This window comes from Phacochoerus africanus, chromosome 4 (assembly GCF_016906955.1).
Source record: "Phacochoerus africanus isolate WHEZ1 chromosome 4, ROS_Pafr_v1, whole genome shotgun sequence".
NCBI classification, from domain to species: Eukaryota; Metazoa; Chordata; class Mammalia; order Artiodactyla; family Suidae; genus Phacochoerus; species Phacochoerus africanus.
In genome coordinates this window covers 87265592-87293023 of record NC_062547.1, presented here as the reverse complement: position 1 = coordinate 87293023, position 27432 = coordinate 87265592, and the positions used below count along the sequence as shown (strand labels likewise).

The 27432-nt window shown below is 37.2% G+C and overlaps 1 protein-coding gene across 1 annotated transcript in view; it reads right to left on the bottom strand.

Annotated features, from left to right (window-relative positions):
- SCAMP1 (secretory carrier membrane protein 1) overlaps window positions 1–27432 on the bottom strand; it is a 102756-nt gene that overhangs the window by 40286 nt on the left and 35038 nt on the right. The window contains exons 3-6 of the mRNA XM_047778164.1: window positions 18894–18992; window positions 17839–17947; window positions 14470–14598; window positions 9448–9607 (exon numbers count right to left, since the gene is read on the bottom strand). Coding sequence (XP_047634120.1) covers window positions 9448–9607; window positions 14470–14598; window positions 17839–17947; window positions 18894–18992 — 497 coding nt within the window. The remainder of the gene's footprint in view (window positions 1–9447; window positions 9608–14469; window positions 14599–17838; window positions 17948–18893; window positions 18993–27432) is intronic.

The window sequence follows — 27432 nt, the reverse complement described above, 5'->3', positions numbered from 1 at the left end:
GGGGGGTGGGGGGGAATCTGCTTAAATCCACTGCTGAAGCATCCAGGAACAGAGAGACTATGGTTCTGGAGGGGAAGAGAACTGCAGAGATGTAAGCTGACTTTCTACATCCATATTTTCCCTGAACACAAGATAACGAGCTGAAGACTTAGATTCTGCCTGCACAGAGTGCTGCTGCCAGGGAACAGACAAACCAAGAGAAGCTGTGGCAGATTCACAGGACTGGCAACACAAAACTAAGGATGCACTATAACGAAATACTATGAGAAATGAGAAGTGAGAAGAAGCACGTTGTGGCCCAAACATGCTGCCAACTTTTCTCTCAAAGCATGTACCAAATACAGAAGCTAAAAAGATAAGCAGAGCCTCTGAAAGCGGAATAGACTAGAACAGCAATTCTCAAACTTTTGGTCTCAGGATCTCTTTATTATTGAGCATGACAAGGAACTTTTGATTAGGCAGGTTATAGCTCTTGCTTTACTAGATTAGAAGCTAAAATTGATAAATATTGAAAGCATTTAGTTTTTATTTTTTTAAAGCCCTCTATGAAAAGTATTATTTTTGAGAGCTTTGTTTCCATCTACTGAAAATGCACTTATTTATTTTGTTTTCTTAGGGTCGCACCTGCGGCATATGGAAGTTCCCAGGCTAGGGGTTGAATCAGAGCCGTAGCTGCTGGCCTACACCACAGCCACAGCAACACCAGATCTGAGCCATATCTGCGATCTACACCACAGCTCACGGCCATGCTGGATCCTTAACTCACTGAGCGAGGCCAGGGATCGAACCAACCACCTCATGGTTTCTAGTTGGATTCGTTTCTGCTGCACCATAACGGGAACTCCAAAAGCATTTAATTTTTAGATAACAAATTTCTTACGATAACATTGTCATGAAATTATCTTTCCCTCAAAAAAAAAAAAAAAGAAGCAAAAAGAGTGGCATTACTTTGTATTTTTGCAAACCCATAGCTCTATTCTCTTTTCTGCTTCTACACAAACTCTTCGCAAGTCATGAAAGCCTCTGGGAAATGCCACTGTATACTTGTAAGAGAACTTATCAATGCTATTATGAAATAGTTTTCATGCCATGGACCCTCAAAAAGAATGTCTTCCCCTCTACCTTCTCCCCTCTAGGGATCACAGGACTACCTCTATGAGGTCAGGGCATACTGAAGGAGAAGCCTAGTGAATATTTCAGGTTATCAATTAAAAACACAGAGGGTTAACCTCTATGAATGGGAGAGAACCAGACAGAGACAGAAATTAAACAAAACTGCAACTCAGCCTTAACTCAGCTCTTCCCTTGACTTACATTCTAGCTGACATGCAGGGCAAAGATGAACATTCTCTGAAACAAGTAAACATCACCAGAAGCCTCCACAATTCTTTATTCACCACATCCAGATTCAATTAAGTCTTTGTTAAGTATGCCAAGAGATGCACCATATGATTAAAAACTAAGAGAAAAATGTGGACAATCAAAACAGACTCACAAAGCAATCTAGATACTGAAGTGTGCACACAAGGACATTAACAAAATTTCATTAAACAATTTTTAAAAATTTTCAGGTACATATGGCAAAACTGAAAGAAACAGCTGAAATTAAGCATTTAATATATGGGTGTTCCTATTGTGGCTCAGCGGAAACAAACCCAACTAGTATCCATGATGATGGAAGTTCAATCCCTGGCCTTGCTCAGTGTGTTGAGGATCCACTGTTTCCGTGAGCTGTGGTGTAGGTCACAGACCAGCCTCAGATCCCACATTACTGGGGTTGGGGCACAGGCTGGCAGTGGCAGCTCTGATTCAACCCCTGGCCTGGGAACTTCCATATACCAGAGGTGAGGCCCTAAAAAGCAAATAATAATAATATATGAGAGTTTATACTTGAATAAATTCCTAGAAAACACAAACTGCCAATTCTTAATCATGAGGAAATAGAAAATCTGAACAGGGAGTTCCTGTTGCATCTCAGTGGAATAAGAATCTGACTAGTATCCATCAGGAGGTAGGTTCTATCTCTGGACTCACTCAGTAAGTTAAAGAATCTGGTGTTGCCATGAGCTGTGGTATAGGTCTCAGACACGGCTCAAATCTGATGTTGCTGTGGCTGTGGTGTAGGCCGGTAGCTGCAGCTTCAATATGACCCCTAGCCTGGGAACTTCCATCTGTTGCAGGTGTGGCCCTACGAAGGCAAAAAAAAAAAAAAAAAAAAAGGAAAAGAAAAAAGAAAAAGAAAGAAAAATCTGAACAGACCAATTATTAGTAAAGAGATTAAAGCAGTAATAAAAAAAAAACCCTCTAAACAAACAAAACTCCAGAGTTCCTGTTGTGGCCCAGTGGAAACGAATCTACTAGGAACCATGAGGTTGTGGGTTCAATCCCTGGCCTCACTCAGTGGGTTAAGGATCCAGTGTTGCTGTGAGCTGTGGTGCAGGTCGCCAACATGGCTCGGATCTGGCGTTGCTGTTGCCTGGCGCAGGCTGGCAGGTACAGGTCCGATTAGACCCCTAGCCCGGGAACCGCCACATGCTGCAGGTGTGGCCCTAAAAGGAGAAAAAGACAAAAGCAAAACAAACAAAAGTCCAAAGCTACATGGCTTCATTGGTGAATTCTACCAAACTTTTTTATGTGTTAATCTTTCTCAAACTCTTTCAAAACACAGAAGGGGAGAAAACAATTCTAAACTCATTTTATGAGGCCACCATTACCTTGATACCAAAACTAGACAAGTACACCACAAAAAAAGAAAATTACAAGCCATTATTCCTAATAAACATAGAGGCAAAAACCTTCAACAAAGTATTAGCAAATCAAATTCAACAATATATGAAAAGGATCCTAAACCACACTTATGTGGGATTTATTCCAGGCATGCAAGGGTGGTTCCACATCCACAAATCAATCAATGTCACACTAACAAGATCAAGGATAAATATCATATGATTGCCTCAATAGATGCAGAAAAAGAATCTGCAAAAATCCAACATCCATTTATGATAAAAATGCTCAACAAAGTGGATATACCGGGAACATACCTCAACATAATAAAGATCATATATGACAAGCCCACAGCCAACATCACACTCAATGGTAAAAAGATAACTGCTTTTTCTCTAAGATCATGAATCCAACAAGAATGCCCACTCTCACCACTTTTATTCAACACAGTATTGGAAATCTTACCAAGAGCAATTAGGCAAGAAAAAAAAAAAAAGCATCCAAATCAGAAAGGAAGAAGTAATATCATCACTATTTGCAGACGACATGATTTTATATATATATGTGTGTATATACATATATAAAACCCTGTATATGTGTACACACATATATATATATAAATATACACACATATAAAACCCTAAATATTCCAGCAAAAAACCTGTTAGAACCAATAAACAAATTCAGTAAAGTTAGAGGGCACAAGATCGATACATAAATATCTGTTGTATTTCTACACACAAAAAATGAACAGAAAAAGCAATTAAGAAAAAAAATCACATTTACAATTGTATCCAAAAAATTAAAATGCCTAGGAATAAACTTAACCTAGGAGGTAAAAGACATAGACTCTGAAAACTATAAGATACTGATAAAACAAACTGAAGACAACATAAATAAATGGAAAGATATTCCACACTCATGGATTGAAAGAATTACTATTGTAAAATGACCATCTACCCAAAACAACCTGCTTATTCAATGCAATTCCTAACAAAATTGCATTTTCCAGGTTCACAGAAATACAACAGACAATTATAAAATGTGTATGAAACTGCAAAAGAGCCTGAATAGGCAAAGCAATCCTGAGAAAGAAAAACAAAGCTGGAGGCATCATGCTTCCTGACTTCAAACAATATCACAAAGCTATAGTAATGAAAATAGTACGGTACTAGCACAAAGACACATGCATTTTTCAAGAAAATAGAGAGCCCATAAATAAACTCATACGTATATGGTCAATTAACACTCTGCAGAGGAACCAAGAAAATGTAATGGTGGAAAGGACAATTTCTTCCATAAAAGATATTGGGAAAATTGGATAGCCACATGCAAAAGAATGAAACTGGATCATGGTTTTAAACCATACACAAAAGTTAACTCGAAATGGATTAAAAGCATAAACATCAGACCTGAAACTATAATACTCTTAGAAGAAAATACAGGTAGTAAACTCCTCAACATCAGTCTTAGCAATGATTTTTTTGGATTGGACACCAAAAGCAAAACTCAACAAGTAGAACTACATCAAATAAAAAAGCTTCTGTACAGCAAGTAAGTCATCAGCAAAGTGAAAAAGAAATCTACCAAGTGGGAGAAAATATTTGCAAATCATATATATGATAAGGTATTAATATCCAAAATATGTAAAGAACTCATACAACTCAATACCAACTAAACCCTAATAATCTGATTTTTAAAACTGGCAGAAGATTTGAACAGGTATTTCTCAAAAGAAGACATACAGATGGGAGTTCCTGTCATGGTGCAGTGGTTAACGAATCTGACTAGGAACCATGAGGTTGAGGGTTTGATCCCTGGCCTTGCTCAGTGGGTTAAGGATCTGGTGTTGCCGTGAGCTGTGGTGAAGGTTGCAGACACGACTCGGATTCCGTGTTGCTGTGGCTCTGACGTAGGCCAGCAACTATGGCTCCGATTCAACCCCCAGCCTGGGAACCTCCATATGCCGCAGGAGCGGCCCAAGAAATGGCCAAAAAAAAAAAAAAAAAAAAAGACATACAGAAGGACAACAATATACAAAAAGATGCTTAACATCAGTAATCATCAGGTTGATGCAAATCAAAATCATAATGAGCTATTACCTCATGCCTTTCAGAATCGCTATTATGAAAAAGACAAGAAATAACAAGTTTTGGTGAGGAAGTGGCAAAAGGGGAACTCCTGGGCACTGCCAAAGGAAGATGGTGCAGACACTGTAAAAAAGAGTATGGAGGTTCTTCAAAAAGTTAAAAATATAACTATGTTCCTGGGATAGACCCCTCCCCCCGTATCCTCTGCTGTAGCTTCTCTCTGAAGTACCCGGATAACAGTGTCTGATGCACACTTTCAGAGTTGTTTTACAGACACTAAAATCACCACCAAATGGAAGTAATTAACTACCTGATGATCATGAACTTATAGCCCACAGACCTAGTGGTACCTAAGGCTTGATAATGCTAACCCTTGTGACGTTACCTGTTACCTCACCATCAAACCAATCAGTGCTTGGCTAAGACCCTCTGGGGAGTTGGGGAGTTTTTGTGCATGAGACCATCCATTCTCCCTACATAGCGCCTTTATAATAAACGCTGCACTTTTCCTCACTACAACCTGCTGTCAGTAGATTGTCTTTACTGTGCATGGGTGAGTAGACCCAAGTTTCATTCAGTTATACTAAGAGATAATCATATTCATATATAACAGTGTCATATACACTTTAAAAGTCATCATTTTCATGAACATTCTGATATTTTGATGATTTCAATAAAAACAGTTTTTTCTGACTTCAGAGAAAAATATTTATGAAAAATTGAAATGCTCAAAAAGATAATCCAGGAAGACTAACTTGAAAATAAATAATCTTCTGTTAATAGATATATCACAGGTATGATATCAATATTTAATTTGTAATTCAAATTTTTGGGGTGTTTAGATATTATCCTGTTTTTATATATGAATCCTACTAGTCAAAATTTCATAAATGCCTACTTTTATTTATTTATTTATTTATTTTATTTATTTATTTTTGTCTTCTTGCCATTTCTTGAGCCGCTCCCGCGGCATATGGAGGTTCCCAGGCTAGGGGTAGAATCAGAGCTGTAGCTGCTGGCCTACACCACAGCCACAGCAATGTGGGATCTGAGCTGCGTCTGTGACCTACACCACAGCTCACAGCAATGCCAGATTCTTCACCCACTGAGCAAGGCCAGAGATCGAACCCGCAACCTTATGGTTCCTAGTTGGATTCGTTAACCACTGAGTCACAATGGGAACTTGGGAAATGCCTACTTTTAAAATCATTTTTATATCTTTCATTTCTACAGGGCAAGTACCATATCTTTTTTGTATCTCCAGCCTAGTATATACTGTGTTCAATGAGTGATTAATATAAACATAGGGTACTTCATATTTTTAAAATTCTATGCAATCGTAAGTTATCTTAATTTGCCATCTGCCTAAGAGGATCAAGTGAATCCAGTAATGAACTTGCAAATGAAATATTAAAACAAAAACTCAGTTGACACTGGAAAACCAACTTTTTATGCATAATAACTAATTTAAAATGATTATTTCTAAATAGAATCTACCTTTATCACATTTTTACATCATTATATATAATTATCAGCATGATTTATTATATGAGATGATTATTATTATAATCACTTAAATGTAGTTTTAAATTTTTCAATGAGCTTTAAAGGCTATTAACAAAAACTTTAATCCAATCTAAAGACATTTTATAATTCAGTTAAAACAATTATATTTTTCTTCCCAGGGTTGAGTGGACTTTGCAAAAAAGGTTAACTCATCCATATTATTATTAAGCAAATCACAACAAATTCTTGATAATAAGGTTAACTGTTAATCTTTAAAAAGGATTTTCTTGATAAATCATATTTATTTACCTTTAGACTATGAGTCAATAGGGAGGCAAAAAAGGAGATAAACTATATATGGCAATTAAAAATGGAACTTCAACTAAGGGACAACAAAGAATTGATCATTCTACAATAAAGACTTCCTAAAATGTCTTCTAGTTATTTTTAGCACTCCACCACAAGCTAACAGCCACTCTAGAAACTTAGAATTATAACTCATTTACAAAGAAGAAACCCCACAATTTACTGGGCAACTTAAAAAAAAAATCTGATCACATTCTCAAAACTAACATCCCCTCTAACCTGTATGTTTGCCATGACTAGTTTACTCTAAAATCGATTCCCTGCCATGGTTTTCTTATTGCTTACTATTCTTTCCTTCACTTGTAGGGAAACTTGAAGAAATACGATTCACAGTAGATATTTAAATAATTTTATGACAACAGAGGCAAATATATCATTAGCCAGAGGAGAGGTAAAACTTGGAAAACCTTTTAAAAATCACTTTAGTGTCACTCTAGAGCCTGATTAACAAAACTAAATGCTTTCAATAACAACTTCTTTGGACAAACATGTGAATCTGGCCTAAAAGATTTTAGTTACCCACTTTCTACTGGCTTATGTAATATGCGCAGATGCTTCTGTTTCGTTTCTTAGTCATCAGTCTTGAAACAGAATGTGAAACACTTGCATATCCTCTGACTCTGCCCTTTCTCAAAAGGCAGTAAACTCTGTCAAAACTCATACCTAATAAAGCACTTATGTGAACACAGTCTATTTAAAACTCTGTATTTAATATAATCATAATTCAATGTATCTGGTTTAAGATATTAAAGGGAGAAATCTGTCATCAATAAATGTTTAACAAACTTTACTAGATACTTTAGAAGAGACAGATCCAGAAAGGCTTGGCAATTTGGATGATACAAATCCCAAAGTTATACACTGAGACGATGTATTAATGATTTAAAATACTTTCAACTTTCCCCATAAAAAATTATTCCTCTCAGTTCTGCTCCAAACAGTGAAACCCAGATAATAAACATATTTGTGATACACTATGAAGGGCTGACACGCAGCTAAGAATTAGCCCAGGGATTAATAATACCGAAAGTAAAAATGTTCCACAAATTTTTTTTTTTTTTCAACTAGTAAAGAAAAGGAATAAAGGAGTTCCCTTGGGGCAGAGCAGATTACGGATCCAGCATTGTCACTGCGGTGGCTCTGGTCACTGCTGTGGCATGAGTTTGATGCCTGGCCAGCAAACTTTTGCATGCCATGGGCACAGCAAAAAAAAAAAAAAAGAGAGAGAGAGAGTAAAAGAAACCAAATGACTTCAAGTAATAAACGACAAAACCTGTCACTTTTAAAGTCTCAAAGACACTCCCATTCCCACCCATAAGCACTATCACAGACACCCTAGTAACATGACGCTGGTAGGCAAGCAAAGGCCACAAGTCAAAACACTAAACATTTAAAAAAAACTTTGTGAGCTAGACTTAGACAATAAGGAAAAGAGCCAAAGTAACTCTCCTCCTGTTCATGCAGGCAGTATACAGGTCCTTTTTTTAAATTTTCCAATCTACATCTACAGGGGTGCCTCTCCCCATTCCCTCACAACCAGTCTTCCATTTATTCCAACAGACCCAAAGGCTCTTTCCTCCCTTTCCCTCCTCCCATCTATTTTCTCCACCTTCATTCCATTTCTAACCAATTTAGTTTCCTGCCAAAGGACACCTTTTTCTCCAAATTTCCTCATCTTCTCCATTTTCCTTCCTTCTCTTTTTCTATTCAATACCTTTAAAAACCCATGTTCCTCATTCCATTTGGCTGGCATGGGGGGGATGGGGAGTGACACATATTCTATATAATCAAAGAAACTTTTTGTTGCAATTGGGGGAGAAAAGTTCAACCACTGAATGTGGCCCACTAATTTCCCTAATACATCATAAATAAGTTGCTATCACAATAGGTTGATAAACAATTGAATATACGGACTCATACAGGGCTACCATCTAAATCAGCATTCCCCAACATTTATTTCCTAAAGCAACAGTCCAACAAGGTACAACACACACTTGCACAAACAATGGTTTCAGTGTCATATAACAAAAGACTCTTTTAAAATAGTCTGAGAAATTCCAAAACGAAGAAACTTATTTTATTATCCTGCTGTTGCCAAATTTAAGGTAAAGAACATCTAGGAATACCCCACACACCTAGTACTAACCCACAAAGTATGCATTCAGGAAATGTTAATCCTAACTTAAAATATACCATGCAAAGTAGTATACTAAATCTTATAGTCTAGATAGTTTTTCAATGTTGCTGCCTTTTGAAAAGCCAAACACGAATTTATGCAGAAAATGATAACCAAGTTGCTACGTAAAAAGTGACTCACTTTAAATATCACACAGATATTTACCAAACCTAGGTTACCTGGGTTCATTTAACAATTAGGCTGTAAGCATTACTTTTGATTTTTTTTTTTGAAGGGGGTAATAAAGAAAAAAATTCTCTTTCAAGTCAACTGTATCATATGAAATGGAATCTTTTACAAATATTAAGACCTAAGAAGTCTTCTTATTTTTCCCTCATTCATTTTCATGGTTCATCTTTTTCTCAAGAGGGAGAAAAGAATTGGATATTATTGGTTACAAAGTGTTATTAATATACAAGCATACTATAATGGACTTAATACACAGAGGTGTTATATATGGACTTTACTGAAGGTATACTAGACATTTTTTTTAATGAAAATATGTCAATAGTCCCTTTAAGGTATACTACAAATTTTCTACTTCACAGGTTTGAAAGAGCATATTTTAAAGTACACACATTTTACCTGAAAGCTCCGTAAAGTGGTCTGTACCAACAGACAAATGAACAAGGAGTAAAAAGCAAGAACCACAGGATACTCAATCCAAAATCAACCCCTCTTGAAGGATCAACACAAAACCAAGCCAAGCATCCGAAGATATTTAGAAACAGTGTTACAGCATGGACTGTGGGATCAAAAAACAAAATAGAAAAGAAATGTTTACATTCAATGTATGTGTTCATTCAACAAAAATTATAAATGAAAAAATACTTCCTAAGAGCAAACGTACTCTACCCCATGTTTCCATTTAGTATTTAAACACTGCTGTTTCTTACATTTGATTTCAAAATTGATTTCAAAACAGTATTATTCATAGGAAGAGGGGTCCTAACACATGTACTGTTTGGCAAAAACTCTTTTGGCCCTCTCCTAAAGGGCAATAACACAGCTAAACTAGTGAAGCACAACCTTAAGGGCTCCTTCCCTGAGAAGGAAACATATGATGTGGTTCTTGATCCAAGGCCCACGTAGGAAAGTAGTGGCTGCCAGGAAAAGAACCAGGACTTGAGAGGGAAAAGATCCTACGCTCAGAACTATGTTGTAATAGAATGGGGCCGCAGACTCCTCCTAGAGCAAACTACACAAGAGAAAACTGGACAAAGGCCCTGTGCAATCTCATTGTAACATTTTAAGCAATAAAATTAGAATCATGGGACTGAAAATACTAATGCAAAAATTTCTAGTGACTACATAGTCAATCTATGAGGATTATTAATTCATCTTCATAGAGCTGTCCATTTTGTAAAGTCCTGGTATAAAAATAGTGCTTTGGTAGAGGATTAAACTTATTTGAAGAAAAAAAAAAAGTACACTATAAAGCATTGTAACTGCTGTGGCAGACCTTTCTTTTGGTTAAAACAAATCGATCTTGGCAAACTCCTCCCACGGTTGTTAGGAATTACTTTCCCTGACAGACCAAAACCAAAAGATCTGAGTAACATCTAAGTATACTACAATCCTAAAGAACACTATTTACCCATTATAAGTAATAACTTTCAAGGCTGAAGTTATAACAAGAAATTTGAAGTTTAAATAATGTTTAATATAAATTATCAATTAAAATATACCAACAAACTACTACTTTAATTAAAAACTATCAAATGGAAAATCTAGTGAATCTAAGTTTACAAAATCAGCACATATTAAAAAAAAGCTTTTAAATCTCTTTAAGGGATTAATCAAAATTTATAATTAATGAAACAGGATAAAAACACATTCTAGGATGCCTCCAAATTTGCTCTCATCTAACAACTAGATAAACACACAAACTCTAGGGAAGGAGAAAGAGCCCCAGAGGCAGACTGCTCACACCTGGGTTACAGTGATATAACACTGAGCTAAGCAAGCTCTGTGCAATTCAATTTTTCAACTAGAGAAATGCTGGAGCTCTTCCACGTTTAAAATTCCATCCCATTCTACTGCACAGTTAAGACTCTGACTTATTCCTATTAGGATTTCGGGAAGCTGGTTACTAACAAATTTACTCAAAATCCTTTGCCGCAAAATAAAAGTACTGCTGGTAAAAAGAGAAATCAAGATATTGTGAGACATTATTCTGCAATATTAAATGGCATTCAATTGCCTAAAAAATGCTTTAAAGGCTCAGAACATTCTAACTCAAATTTCAACCTTCAGAGAAGTAAATTTTATATTTTCTTTTTTTTCTTTTTTGGCTTTTTTTTTTTAGCGCCCACCCACGTCATATGGAAGTTCCCAGGCTAGGGGGAGAATTGGAGCTGTAGCTGCTGGCCTAGGCCACAACCACAGCAACGCCAGATTCAAGCCACATTTTCAACCTACGCCACAGCTCATGCCAACACAGGATCCTTAACACACTGAGCAAGGCCAGAGATCAAACCCGAATCCTCATGGATACTAGTCAGATTCATTACCACTGAGGCACAACGGGAATTCCCAGAGAAGTAAATTTTAAAGGTTTATATCCTAATCCACTTAAGGAAAAAAGACAGAATAAATGGCTATGTGTATTTTAAAGTCCACAAAAACTCTTCCAGGTATAAATAAGAACACAAATTAAATTTTGTATAATTTATTAAAGTTTTTTCTACATGTTTTCATAATAACCAACAACCATTATCAATAACTCATTTACTTGTTATTATACTGCTACCTCAATGAAGAGTAAAACTTCTAGGCCTACCTGCTAAACAATCAGCCCACTTATACAGAGATCAAAATACACATAGAAAATGATATGCATGATTCTATGTGTCTAATTTCAATCACTTGGTTGATTCTTTTTTTTTTTTTTTTTTATCTTTTTAGGGCCACACTCATGGCATATGGAGATTCCCAGGCTAGGGGTTGAATCGGAGATGTAGCCACTGGCCTACACAACAGCCATGTCTGCAACCCACACCACAGGTCATGGCAACGCCAGAGTGTTAACCCACTGAGCAAGGCCAGGGATCCAACCTGTGTCCTCATGGATGCTAGTCAGATTTGATTCCGCTGAGCCATGATGGGAACTATCACTTGAATGATTGTTAAGTGTAGGTATAACATTAAGGAAAACTTTAAGCCATTTTGTAAACAAAACGATTTCCAAACTGAATGACCCTCCTTCACGTAAAATTTCAATTTGCCTTATTAAGCACTCAAATTTGGTATTAGTGGACCTAAATTTGCAACTATCACTAGAATACTCCTCTTGTTAAGTTCTGCATTACAATACAGACACCTAAAATGAACAACTTTGTAACAGTATATTCTTCACTAAATGGTCTTTAATGTAGCTGGTTTCTTTTTATTTTCTTTTTCTTTCTTCTTTAAATTCAAGAGTACACTCAAAGAGGTTAAGATTTATTTCATGGTGGTATTTCTAATTCCTTCAGTTCCTTTATAGAGTAAATTATCTGCTTCGAGTAAGGTACATTTGAAAGCATATCTTCATAATTGAGTTTAAAATGTAAATTACTAAATTACTAAAATTTATTTTAGTAATGTGTAGGTAGTATAACATGGAAATCTAGACTCTGGGATGAGAGTCAAGCTACCCAACTCCAACTCTACTTACTATGTAATCTTGGATAAGTTATTTCAAATTCTCTAAGCTTTAGTTTCCCAAATTATAAAACTAAATAATATAGTACTTGGTTCACAGTGTTGTTAAGATTTAATAATATAATGTATATAAAGTGATTAGCACAGTGCCTGGCACAAAGTAAATCCTCAATGAATGCTATCTTCTATTATAATTACTACAGTGTGAAAACATCAGTCCACTCCAAAATTGCCAACAAGTTGACACTTTTTGAAAATAATTTATGAAAATTCTCTGAAATTTAGAGACATTGCGGAGCACTACACCTTACTTTGTTCCAGGTAATGCTTCTTCAAATCAGAACCTTAACTGGATGGAATCCTGAGCCCTCTTTGAATACAGCTGACAGATCTGCCAACTGAACAGGATTAGGAAAAACTAAAATCAACTATATTACTTCTAAGACCCTCAGAAGGTTATATATTTCTATGACAAAAACAGACCTATTTTGAAATAATCAGCATTTGGTAACGTTAACCCGTCAGTTAAATTAATCATCCTCCCCATTCAATCTCTATTTACTGAATTCCTTATAGAAGTTTCTTCCAATTACCATCTGCACCATCAAAAATGTTTTTCACTAAAGTCAAAGAACCTCCATTTAAAATGCTTCACCAATTTCTGCCTGTTAAAAGAACACACAAGGAGTTCCCGTCTTGGCTCAGTGGAAAACGAATCTGACTAGCATCCATGAGGACAAAGGTTCTATTCCTGGCCTCACTCAGTGGGTTAAGGATCTGGCGTTGCCATGAGCTGATGCGGCTCGGATCTCGCATTGCTATAGCTATGGCCTGGGCCAGTGGCTACAGCTCCAATTCACCCCCTCGCCTGGGAACCTCCATGTGCAGCGGGTTAGGCCACCAAAAAAAAGGAGTACACAAATCTCCTTCGGTAAGATGGTACCCTACAAAGAGTCCGTTAACCAAGCAGCTGTGCAGATGAGAGGTCATGGCAGCTACCTCCCCTATGGACACAATGATGTTAAACAGGGCTGAGACTGCTGTTGGGATAAAAATGAAACAGGGTACGTGGGAATTCTGCATACATACAAAAAACTGGTGGAGTTCCTGTTGTGGCTCAACAGTAACAAACCCGACTAATATCCATGAGGATATGGGTTTGATCCCTGGCCTCGCTCAGTGGGTTAAGGATCCATCATACGATGAGCTGTGGTATAGATGACAGATGAGGCTAGGATCCCACGTTGCTGTGGCTGTGGTGTAGGCCTGCAGCTGCAGTTCCTACGTGACCCCTAGCCTAGGAACTTCCATATGCTCCAAGGGCAGCACTAAATAGCAAAAAAAAAAAAGGCAAAAAACTGGTAACAGTTGAAATTTAGTTTTTAATATTCCAAGTGTTATAATTATATTCAAAGCAATGTAAGCATCACGGCCTAAAATGTATGTCCTAACATTCTATTAAATGGAATATGCTATATTAATCAGGGACTCTCAATGATAAAAATTTTAATTACAATTTAAAAATGCAAAGTAATTTGTGCTTGAAGCTCTAAGAAAAATCAGTTTATATATTCAATATTTTATGCCCTTTCAAAAGAATAGTTATAATACATTTATAGAAAAATAGTATGAATATGAATATTTTTTCAAAGCCAGTATTGCCTAGATAACATTTTTTTCAGGAAACAACGGGTCACTGCAAAATTCTACAATATGACAAGTAAGTCCTTTCCTCAAAAGCATGCTAGTTCTCAGTATATAGGTCTTCCTCAGCTAAGAACTTAGATTGTCACACAGCATACGATTTTGAAGTACCTAAACATTTCCTCAAAATTGAAAGCTCTATAGGAAAAGACCGATTCATGACACTATCCTTAATATATGAGGAGTTTTTTAAAAAGTGGATTTTGACAATAAAATATAAACTCTGTCAAACAAATACATAATTTATTCTATACTCACACATCCATAAATAGTACATAATCTTCACTGTCTTTTGAAATTCTACAGGAATGTCTACAGAAAAATCCTGATAGAAACAAGGTCCCACAGGAAAATTGCCAGGAAGAGGTGGCCAGTTATTTTTTCTGCCTGCAAACAAAGAAAAAGGAAATTATTTAGAGAAAGACAAATATGTGCTATTCTTTCTGCATATAATTATTTGTTTCATAATAAAGAATATTTTCTATTCTTTTAATAGGTGTTTCCAAATATAAACAGTTATCACATACGGATGGCCAAAAAACACATGAAAAGATGTTCAACATTGCTAAATAGTTAGAGAAGTACAAATCAAAACCACTATGAGGTACCACCTTACACCAGCCAGAATGGCCATCAACAAAAAAATCTACCAACAATAAATGCTGGAGAGGGTGTGGAGAAAAAGGGAACCCTATTACACTGTTGGTGGGAATGTAAATTGGTGCAACCACTGTGAAAAACATTATGGAGATTCCTCAGAAAATAAAAATAGAATTACCATATAATCCAGCAATCCCACTCCAGGGCATCTATCCAGAGAAAACCATGACTTGAAAAGATACATGTACTCCAATGTTCATTGCAGCACTCTATACAATAGCCAAGACATGGAAACAACTGAAATGTCCATTAGCAGAGGGGTGGATCAAGAAGATGTGGTACATATACACAATGGAATATTACTCAGCCATTAAAAGGAATGAAATAACACCATTTGCAGCAACATGGATGGACCTAGGAATTATCATTCTAAGTGAAGTCAATCAGATAATGAGACACCAACACCAAATGCTATCACTTACATGTGGAATCTAAAAAAAGGACACAATGAACTTCTTTGCAGAACAGATACTGACTCACAGACTTTGCAAAACTTATGGTTTCCAAATAAGACAGGTTAGGGGGTGCAGGGGATATGCTGGGGGTTTGGGATGGAAATGCCATAAAACTGGGTTGTGATGATCACTGTACAACTATAAATGTAATAAAATTCATTGAGTAATTTTAAAAAAGATTAATTAGAGTCCTGAAAATATGGACAAACTTGTCAATATATACCCAGAAAGTGGCAGAACAGAGGCTAAAGTACAAATTTTCAATCAAAAAATACATATATATATAATACTGTTATCACATATGGATGGCCAAAAAACACATGAAAAGATGTTCAACATTGCTAAAATTGTTAGAGAAGTGCAAATCAAAAAAAAAATATATATATATATATAAAACATTGTAACTCTACAGTCCTACAACTCTGAAAATCAAGCTTTTTATTTTAAATTTTTTCCCAAAAAATCAATTTAGAACTCATTAGATGGAAAAATAATTTTCCAGTGTCATACCACTTATGTAATTTGAAACAAGAAAAGCAAACAGAGCACAGGGCATACCCTGTGCCTCTGCCCTAAAAAGAGATTTACTTTAAGAGTCCCAAGAGTCTGGCTCACATATGAAGGCCGTGCAGTTTTTAAATCTCAACACTTTCCTTCTCAGGGTCTCCAACCTTGAAATATAAGTCCTAACCCATGGGGAAAGAAAAGACAAGCTTCTGAATCTTGTTAACTCCATCAAGAAACACAAGAGAGTCAATACCAAGAATCAAATGTGGAAATCTCCACATCTAGAAAAAATAATGTTCAAAAGACACATGTAAGAAAAGCATCAAACTCTGCGAAACATGAAAAAGCCATGAAAAAGAAGCTGAGGAATTAGAGCACCTTCAGAAACCTAGAGAAAAAACAAATTCAAACTGTAAGGAAAGAAAACATATCTATTGGAAGAAATGAGACTGAAAAACAGGGCTTGGGGAGTAGTGGGGGAATAAAAATCAAAATTTAAACAAGTTAAAACATCAAAAATAGAGGGTAAAAATCAGCACCAAAAGGCCATTTTCTCGTTTTAGATATTATATCCCTTACTTTCAAAATTACATTTTACATACTGTTTCAAAGACCAGGAAGTTTTCATAGTGGGAGAAAAAAGGACCATCTATTGCTGATTCTTCCCAACATGTTTCCACTGTTTCAACCTTCTTCTCAAATGTCATATAGTTCATGCGCTTCTCATGTGAGTCTCACACTACTTGAGAAGCAGAGAATAGTAGCAAAGAACAAAGACTCTAAAACCAGAAGCAACTAGACACTTACTGGCTGAGGCCTTGGGCAACTACTCAGAACCCTGAAGACTTTGTTTCTACAACTCACCACCCTTCCCAGAACCGTACCAGGAATGAAATGAGTCAACAGGTGAAAAGTACTTAAATGTGTAACATACTGCAGGTCTCCTTGTTTCTAACACTTCATTACTACTTCATTTACTAAAACATCTCATAGAAGTAATTTGTATTAGTCAAAGCTAAGGGAACAGGACATATTTTTGTTACATGCATTTCAGAAACGCTGATTTCTGATTTCAATTAAGCCTTTAGTTTCTCCTTTCACCGATGCTGTCTCTGATGTTGCAAGCAAAAAGAAAAAAAAAAAAAAGGCCCAGGATAAATGTGTTCTCACAAGGGCCTAGACTTACACACTCTAAGATAAATAAGAAATCGTTCAATACATTGTCATGTCCTAACCTTGTCATTCCATCACTGGCCAGACATACTAACAAGGACCTCTCTAGCTCTCTTACTCCTTCCTATCCAGAGACTTGCTAGCTAAGATACTCCCTTGAAATGACCTTTGCCTATCACAGCCTGATTAGATTTCATAGCAAATATTCAATTCACCACCTACTTATTTCTCTGGCATCATCAAAATACCCTAGGCTTCCTAGAGTCATCACGGATGTATTTTTTAACACGGTTTAACATAACAAGGATATACTTTTGAGAAGAAGGAATAGATTAATTTTAACTGGTCTGAATAAACTAGAGGTTACATTAAACTCAATCAAACATAAGTCTTGCTCCCATGTGCTCATAAAGCTTCAAAAGACCCCGGTGAGGAAGTTCCTGTGTGGCACAGCAAGTTAAGGATTCAGTGTTGCCACAGTTGTGGTGTAGGTTGCAAATATGGCACGAGTTCGATCCCTGGCCCAAGAACTTCCACATGCTGTGGGTGCAGCCAACAAACAACAAACAAAAGATCCAAGTGAAGGCCCAAGTGCAGAATCAAAGGCTCCTGACCTTACAACAAACCAAAATCACATTTCCATTCACGTGTAAAGAGGCTAACACTGTTTTTACCTATCAAACAACCAAGACCAGAGAGCTACAGAGTATGAAATAAGAAAACTGCCAAGCCTGGACTCCTTGCTAGAATAAAAGGGCAGAGTTTTATCCCCAAAACAAATGACTTAAAGCATTTAGAAGTTATTTTTACTGCAAACTTCGCTGAATACTACCATGTTGACTGAGGTTTTGCATTTCTCGTTCTCGACGATCTAATTCTGCTGCTTTTCTTTCTAGTTCTTCCTGGCGCTTAAGAAGTTCAGCTTGGGCCAAGGCATGTTCCTGAACAAACAAACAAACAGAAAATAAGTGAGTAGGTTGTCATAAGTATAAAATAGAGTAACATTCATACTTCCACTTTAATCCTACTTCTCTATTCTGCTAGAAGCCTAATGCAAATGCTCTTCCACAATATAGGAATTCACTAAAGACTATAGTTGCAGAAAATATTTTGGAAATATTTGGCCCATTTTGGCCTTCTGGTTATGAAACTCCTCAGTAGAAATGTTGGGCCCATTAGGATAAGAAAAAACTCAGTCAGAGCACTCAAATCCTAAAGTATTTGGGAAAATGAAGTTAAGGTGACTTTCGTGCCTAAATGAGAGTAAGGGACAAGGACAAAAAGACCAGTTGAGGAAAACAGACTAATGGAGAAGAGGACAATTGAACTGGCTCTTATGGATTGGATTAAATGGTACATAAGGTTCTAAGTGCAAGAATATTATAGAATATATTTATAAGGTAATGAAATGAAAGGAGGATATGGTTAAGAAATTCTGGTTTGTAACTCCACCTGCCTTTATGTAATACCGGGCATCCTATTCATCTCTTTTTTCCCTGGTATTTTGCCACCTTCTACTTCCTACCACTGTGCTTTGCTTAACCATCAGAACTCTCTTCCAATGGTATCTACTAATCTACCATTGTTATTTTAATGGAATTGTGCATTAAAAAGTGAGACCAAAAGCAATAAAAATTTCACTACACAAATTGTACACCAAGATGATATGTGAATTCAATAACTTCTAGTACTGAAATAAAGCAAATAATTATAAGGTGACAAGAGATAGGAGTATTAAAGGATTGAGAGGGTACCTAACCCAGACTCAAAAGTGAGTTAAGAAATAAATGAGGAACTCACTAATACAAAGAATTCTTTTTCTCTCAAAGCAAATGTAATCAATACTGGAATTTCCAATATGAATTTACACATGTAATATCAACTAACCTTTGCAATCTGTGTATAAGCTGGATGTTCTTCTGTTGGTTTCATTATTGCTGGTTGTGTACTGGGTACATTAGGCATTTTCACATTGCCTGGGGGAGGCTAGAAAGATTAAGAAAAAGACAAATTTCAGAACATAGAAATCCAACTTCAACTTCTTTCAAAAGGGTAACACCAATAAAACCCAAAATGCTAAGAACTGCCTCACATGCTCCCCTAATCTCATAGATCAAGTGTCTGGCAAGGAGCTGCTCAAGCTCTTCATTTTTCTTTTCTCAAACTCACCCATTTCTTAACTCTTCGATATTGCTGCTCTATCTAACACTGCACCATGAGCATGCTCCTCCAGAACACTGTATATTAAAAACAAAAAAAAAACCCTTAAGTATTTCTTTTTAGCAAAAGCTAGATAGCACCAAACTGAAGACTTTACGCCAAGGTTTAACCATCAACTACGTTTACTGTCAACTCTTCTCACCTAACAAAGCTATGTGCCAGTGCCCTTAAAAAGTAAACAGGAGAAGAGCTCTTGGCATAACCCTGCTAACACTCCTAGAAAAGAATAAGAGGGAAGGCATTAGGGAGACGGAAAATCAACCACACAATCTCTCCTTTGCCAGGGAGGATCAATACTATTTAAAAGTAGCTTCAAGTTCAAAAGTAGGTAGCTATCTATAAGTCCATCAAAGGAGAACTGACTAAATTAATGTAGATACATACAGTACAGTCATTAGATGTAGATACATACAGTACAGTCATTAGAAGGCATGAATGCTATCAAAGAATGCCTTTTTAAATCTAATTAAAATAAAGCCAACTACAGAACAGTATGCATATGGCCAACTTTTTTTTTTTATAAACACACACACGTATACATGTCCAGAAAAATATGTGGAAGGTCTCGGCAAATTGCTATCAAAGGGATTTGCACCTTTTGCTTTATATGCTTCTCTATTATTTGCCTTCTCCCCCTGTTACGCTACTTTTATTAAAGTAAAAATATCTTGGGAATTCCTGTTGTGGCTCAGCAGGTTAAGAATCCAGTTAGTATCCATGAGGATGTGGGTTCGATCCCTGGCCTCGCTCAGGGGGTTAAAGGCATTGCCATGAGGAGTGATGTAGGTCACTGATATGGCTCGGATCCTGTGTTGCTGTGGCTGTGGTGAAGGTGGGCAGCTGCAGCTCTGATTCAACCCCTAGCCTGGGAACCTCCATATGCTGTCAGTGAGACCCTAAAAAAAATTTAAGTATTCTTTAAAATGGCCATGAGAAAAATACAAAAAAGAAAGAAAAGAAAAAGAGAAAACATACAGCAAGCAGGTACAAAGGGAAGTTCAAAGATCAGAAAAACTATTAAAGTCAGAAAACACCACCTATGCAGCTTGATTTTACCCTGACACAGCAAAGAACATCCCCAAAAAGGAAGCCAGACACAACTAAAGATATAATGGAGTATAGCTGATTCTAAAATTTACATGGAAATGCCACGATATAAGAATAACTCAATTTTAAAGAAGAATAACATAGACAGACCTACAATATCAAGACTTAAAACAGTAATAAAGAGTATGGTACATATGCCAAAGATATAGAAATATACCAAGAAAGAGTAGAGAGAAACAAACCCCCGAAAACTTGATACCCCACAGAGGTCAAACCACAAAACAGTGAAATAATGTATTAGTCAACAAACGGTGCTAGCAGTAAAGGAAACCAGAAACAAAACAAAAGACAACCTACAGAATGGGAGAAAATATTTGCAAATGACGTGACCTACAAGGGCTTAATTTCCAAAATACACAACAGCTCATACAACTCAGTGCCTGAAACAACAAATAACAAACAACCCAATTGAAAAATGGTCAAAAGACATGAGTCGTGGTGTAGGTCACAGACGTGGTTCAGATCCAGTGTTGCTGTGGCTGTGGCATAGGCCCCGAAGATGTAGCTCTGATTGGACCCCCTAGCCTGGGAACCTCCATGTGCCGCAGGTGTGGCCCTAAAACACACACAAAAAAAAAAAAAAAAAAGGAAAGAAAGAAAGAAAAGAAAAATGGGCAAAAGACCTAACTAGATATTTCTCTGAAGAAGACACACAAAATGGCCAACAGGCACGTGAAAAGATGCTCAACATTGCTAATTATTAGAGAAATGCATGTCAAAACTACAATGAGATACCACCTCACATTAGTCAGAATGGCCATCATTAGTAAGTTCGTAAATAGGAGTTCCCATCATGGCTCAGTGGTTAACGAATCCGACTAGGAACCATGAGGTTGGGGGTTTGATCCCTGGCCTCACTCAGTGGGTTAAGGATCCAGTGTTGCTGTGAACTGTGGTGTAGGCCAGCAGCTACAGCTCTAATTAGACCCATAGCCTGGAACCTCCATATGCCACGGGTGCAGCCCTAGAAAAAGATTAAAAAAAAAAAGTCTGTCAATAACAAATGCTGGAGATAGTGTGGAGAAAAGAGAACTCTCCTTCACTACTGATGGGAATGTAAGTCGGTGCAGCCACTATGGAGAATAGTATGGAGGTTCCTCAGAAAACAGACTTGTGGTTGCCAAGGGGGAGGGAGGAGGGGAGAGGGGAAGGATGGACCTAGAATTTAGGGTTAGTAGATGCAAACTATTATATACAGAATGGGTAAAGAACAAGATCCTCCTATATAGCATAAGAAACTATATTCAACATCCTGAGATAAACTATAATGGAAAAAAAAATTTAAAAACAGAGTGTCTGTGTGTGTGTGTGTGTGTGTGTGTGTGTGTGTGTGTGAAACTGAATCACTTTGCTGTACAGAAGGAATTAACACATTATAAATCAACTATGCTTTGATATAAATAAATCATGCTAGGATAACTGGTTAGCCAGATTGCAACAATTAAACTAGATTTCTTACTTGACATCACACACAAAAATAAATCACAGGTGGATTCATGACTTTAAACACTTTTAGAAAAAATATACATGAATATTTTTATGAACTTGGTACATAAGAGCTTCTCAAAAATCAAATGCAGAAACCTTTGTGTATCCTATCTATAATGTATCCCAAGTGCCTACAACAGTGCCTGAAACAGTAAATGATCAGTAAATATCATTAAAAATAAGATTAGCAAGCACATAAACCATAAATTTAAGACTGACAAACTCAACTACACTTAAATTTAATAATGAAGTGAAAAGCCATATCACAGAATGGTTATAACAGATACAACAAAAAAATGCTACTCAGAATACAGGAATAACTGTTACAAATTCATAACAATACAAACTACTAACATATAAATGGCAAAACATATGAACAAGCAATACAAAGGAGAGAAGACAGGAATGGCTAATAAAAATATGAACTAATGGTTCAACATTACTAGTAATCAAAAAAATACAAAAAGTAACATATCATTCCACAACCATGACACAGGATAACATGAAGTCTGAAATACCAAGCTCTGTAATTACAGTATACATACAACGATGGTGTATCTAAAAATTAAAGCATATGACCAAGGGTAGTCGCTTACAACAGTGGGCAAAAAAAAAGATTATCATAAATAGTGCTGGGACAATTATTTAACGTTTGGGAGAAAAAAAAAAAATCAGAAACCTGTATCTTGTTAGAATTCCAAACGGATTAAGGTCCAATGTAAAAAGAAAAAAAATGCAACTAGTATAAAGATACTAGAAATAGCATAGCACATAGAATACAGATGACTACCTCATCTTGAGGAAAACAGCCATGGGGTAAAAGAGGAGAAATCATGATGAAAAGGGAACATATATGACTACATAAAAAATTGAGAACTCTGATGATATAAAGTATTTTATAACCAAGATTAAAAGGAAAATCTAAGTAACAAACAACATATAGACAGTTAATAGATTTCATTATGTACAAATCAGTAAGAAATAGAGGACCATGTTATATGAGAAAAATTCATTTTAAGAAACCCTTAACAGCCTGCTTCTAAAAGAAATACAAAAGGAAAATAAACATTCAAAATGTTAACCTCATGAGTAATCAAAGAAATGCAAATTTCACCTATTTTTTTTAAATGATCATTACCGTAAGACTACTACCACATTTTGGAAAAGGCCTGGTAAAATAGATACTTCTGACACACAGCAACTGGGAATATAAACTAGTTCATACAATAATCCTGGAGCTCAATTTGGCATTATGCGTAAGAGCCACTGAAGTATTATACCCTACAACCCTGCTCTTAAAAAATATAGTACAGAAATAATTCAAGACATACACAAATGTGTGCATGCCAAGATGCTCCCCACAGCATTATTTACAAAAGCAAAAAAGAAATACCCTAAATGTCCAACAAGACAAAATATGGATAAATTGATAAATTATGATCCATCCATAGGAGATCCCCTATATTATCCAGCTATTTAAAAGTTCTGAAAGAATAATGAAATGGGAAAGTTTGTACCAATTGTAAGTTATAAAACAAAACTGTATATACAGTATAATCCCCATTTTAATTTTAAAAGATATCAGTAAGTTAACATTGATATTATTTCTGAATAGTTGGATTAAAAGCTTTTTCTTTTTTTCTTCTGTATTTCTAGGGCCGCATCCATGACATATGGAAGTTCCTCAGCCACAGCCACAGAAGACCCATGCTGCATCTTCGGCCTACACCATAGCTCATGGCAACATCAGATCCTATCCCACTGAGCGAGGTCAGGGACTGAACCTCCATCTTTATGGATACTAGTCAGATTCCTTTCCACTGAGCCACGACAGGAAATCATTTTCTTGTATTTTTTATCTCCACTATAATTTTTATTCCCAAAAGAATGATAAATTCTCTATTCCAACTACCTGTTCCCCTACTCTAACATTTCATATTAACAGGAAGAAAAACTGAAGTTGGTCAATCTTAACTCTTCTCCAACTAGAAAATCATGGTCCTAAAGTATCACTCTCTCAGCTTAATAAGTAGCAGCAACAGGAGTGCCTGCTGTGGCGCAGTGGGTTAATGATCCATCTTGTCTCTGGTGTTGCCGAATGATCCTTCAGCCCGGTGCAGTGGGTTAGGATCTGGCATTGCCACAGCTATGGTGTAGGTCACAGATGCAGCTCGGATTCAATCCCTGACTCAGGAACTACCATATGCCGTGGGTGTGGCCAAAAACGGAAGAAAAAAAAAGTAGCAATAACAAAACAGTGACCAAATAAGATGCCTGACAAAATCAGTTTGACAGCATACTTCAGAAAAAGCACACAAAAAATTACTCAAGCATTCCTCCAGTTGAAACCGCGTTCCAAATGCTCTAAATAAGAAATGAAAAAGTACACTGAATTAGTAAATAAAAATGAAGGCTAGGTTACAGCTAGTATTTGATATATTGAAGGTAAGGGATGCCTGTGGACTAGCAATCATGAGGGATGCTGGAGAAGCACAAATCTCTAATCCACTGATCGCAACCTGATAGCTAGTTTCTTCAAATTTGTTGATGCTAGCTCTCTCAAGCCAAGCACAGTTCTTGTCATAATTATTAAAGACCTGTTCTGACGATGGCTCCAAATTCTCTTCCAACTTTTCATTTCTGCACCTATCAATAAAAGAAAATTAAAAGAATCCGCTCAACACTCCCATTTATGGCAACACTGCAGACTACACATCTGGAGAGGCACCCCGGCTAATGGTACCTACAAATGCTGAATCAAACTTCATTTAAATAATATTAAAAATACATGACTAAGCTGATAAGAAATCCCAGGTGGCCAGAAAGTAGGAAAACCTGCAAATCCAAACAAAGAAGAGCCCTGATGCCATGCTATTAACAAAATCACTGGGGTTTAATAAGCTGGAGATAAAACTTAGGAGCTGGTAGAAGACAAAAATCAGTCTGTCATTTCTGCATAAAGCCAGGACTTCCTAAAAGTGACATTCTCAGTGGATAAGCAAAAAAAGCAGCTTCAGACAGAACACTGTAAACCAGCTATGATGGAAAAAACAAAAATCATTTTTAAAAAAAAAGTGGCTTCACAAAAGAAACTATGAATACTTGCCTATCTTGCTTTTGACTCTGGATACAGAAGGAAAAAAAAATCTTCCCTGAGAACTCCTAACCTTGCAGGCTTGGGGCCAGAATTCACTCTGAATGATATAGATAAAATATTCATCGAAGTTGAAATTTTCATTTCAAAGTATCCCTAATTTGTAGTGACCTCAAGTACCTAGCAAAAGTAGAGGAACACACTTTAAAACTAGGTTTCAAAGAATTTTCACCGCTCAAGTTCTAAGTAATTTTGGCTCATGATTTAAACACAGAAGGAAGCAAACCACCATAAGCAAGGGTCCACATTCAAACAAACTACAAAATAAGACCAAAGACATTGGAATTATTGGATACAAAATATATAAAACAGATATGCTTATTAACCAAGAAATAAAAGATGTTGGAGTTCCCATTTTGGCACAGTGGAAACGAATCCGATTAGGAACCATGGGGTTGTTGGTGTGATCCCTGGCCTCGCTCAGGGGTTAAGGATCCGGTGTTGCCTTGAGCCATGGTGTAGGTCGCAGACACGACCTCCGATCCTGTGTTGCTGTGGCTGTGGTGTAGGCTGGCAGCAAGAGTCCAATTAGATCCCTAGCCTGGGAACCTCTATATGCCGTGGGAGCAGCCCTAAAAAGACAAAAGACAAAAAAAAAGAAGTTAATGAAAGTATGACTAAGCAAAAAGAGACTTTAAGAATTGACCAAATATCTTTTTAAGATACAAATGGAACTTCTAGAAAAGAAAACTATAATAATTGGAATTATAAAGTTAATAGACAAGTAAAACAATAGACTACATAAAGATGGAGAGATAATTAAGGAAATAGAAATGGATCTAAACAAACTGCACAGAATGTAGCAGAAAGACAAAAAAAAAAACTGGCAATTGGGAGAGGTCAAGAGAAATGAGGATAGACTGAGAAGGTATAACTGAGCTCTAGAGGAATGAGGGAAAGTCAATGTTCTAAGGGAATGTGAGGACACTAATTTTCAGACTCAAAACTCCAAAATCCAACCCAGGAAGTTCCCATTATGGCTCAGCAGTAATGAACCTGACTAGTATCCATGAGGATGCAGGTTCAATTCCTGGCCTCCATCAGTGGGTTAAGGATCTGGCGTTGCTATGAGCTGTGGTGAGGTTACAGACAGGAGTTGGATCCTGCATTGCTGTGGCCGTGGTGTAGGCTGGCAGTTGTAGCTCCAATTAGACCCCTAGTCTGAGAACTTCCATATGCCATGGGTGCAGCCCTAAAAAGAAAAAAAAACAAAACAACAACAACAACAAAAAAAAAGGAGTTCCCGTGGTGGTGCAGTGGTTAACAAATCCGACTAGGAACCATGAGTTGCGGGTTCAATCCCTGGCCTTGCTCAGTGGGTTAAGGATCTGGCATTGCCACGAGCTGTGGTGTAGGTCGCAGATGTGGCTTGGATCCTGCGTTGCTGTGGCTCTGCCGTAGGCCCGTGACTACAGCTCGGATTCGACCCCTAGCCTGGGAACCTCCATATGCTATGGGAAGCGGCCCTCGAAAAGGCAAAAAGACAAGAAAAGACAAGACAAGAAAAGAAAAGAAAAAAGAAAAGAATCCCAAAAATCCAACCCAGACTTTAAAAAACTTAAGACTAAGACACACTAAAGTGAAAGAGCAAACCCTAAGAATAAGAGATCTTAAAACCATCAAGAGAAAGGGGGTGTGACCAAGATGGGGGAGGACGAAGACCACGAGCTCACCTCCTCCCATCAGCACACCAAAATTACAACTACTGACAAAGCGACTGTTGACGGGAACAACCTGAAGACTAGCAGAGACGACCTGCAACTAAGCGATAAAGAGAGAAGCACACAAGATGGTAGGAAGGGCGGAGCTGATGGATAGTTAAGGCTCACACCCATGGGTAGGCAACCCACAAACGAGAGGATAATCACAACCACAGAAGCTCTCCCCAAGGAGAGAGGTGTTTGAGCCCCACAGCGAATTCCCCACACTAGGGATCCTGACCGAAGGACGAGCCCCACAAACATTTGACTTCGAAGGCCAGTGGTATTGATTTGGGGAGAGCAGGAGGAATGGCAGGAAACAGAGACTCTACTCTCAAGGGGTGCACACAAATTGTCACCTCCTCTGAGACCCCAGGCAGAAGCAGTCATCTGAAAGGAGCCTGGGGTAGACCCACCTGCTAATCTTGGAGAGCCTCGCACATAGGCAGCAGGCAACTGGGATTCACCTGGGGATACAGATGCTGGTGGCAGCCATTTGGAGGAGCTCATTCTACTACGAGGAACTGGTGCTGGTAAGCACCATTTTGGAATCTTCCCTCTAGCTTATCAGTGCCAGAATCCAGACCTGCCCATCAGCAGTCCAGTAGCCCTGGGACACAGCCCAGTCCACCGCAAGGTCCAGAACCATCAAGAAATGAATGGATGAAGAAGATGTGGCATATACACAATGGAATACTACTTACATAAAAAAGAATGAAATCTTGCCATTTGTGACAACATGGATGGACTTAGAGGG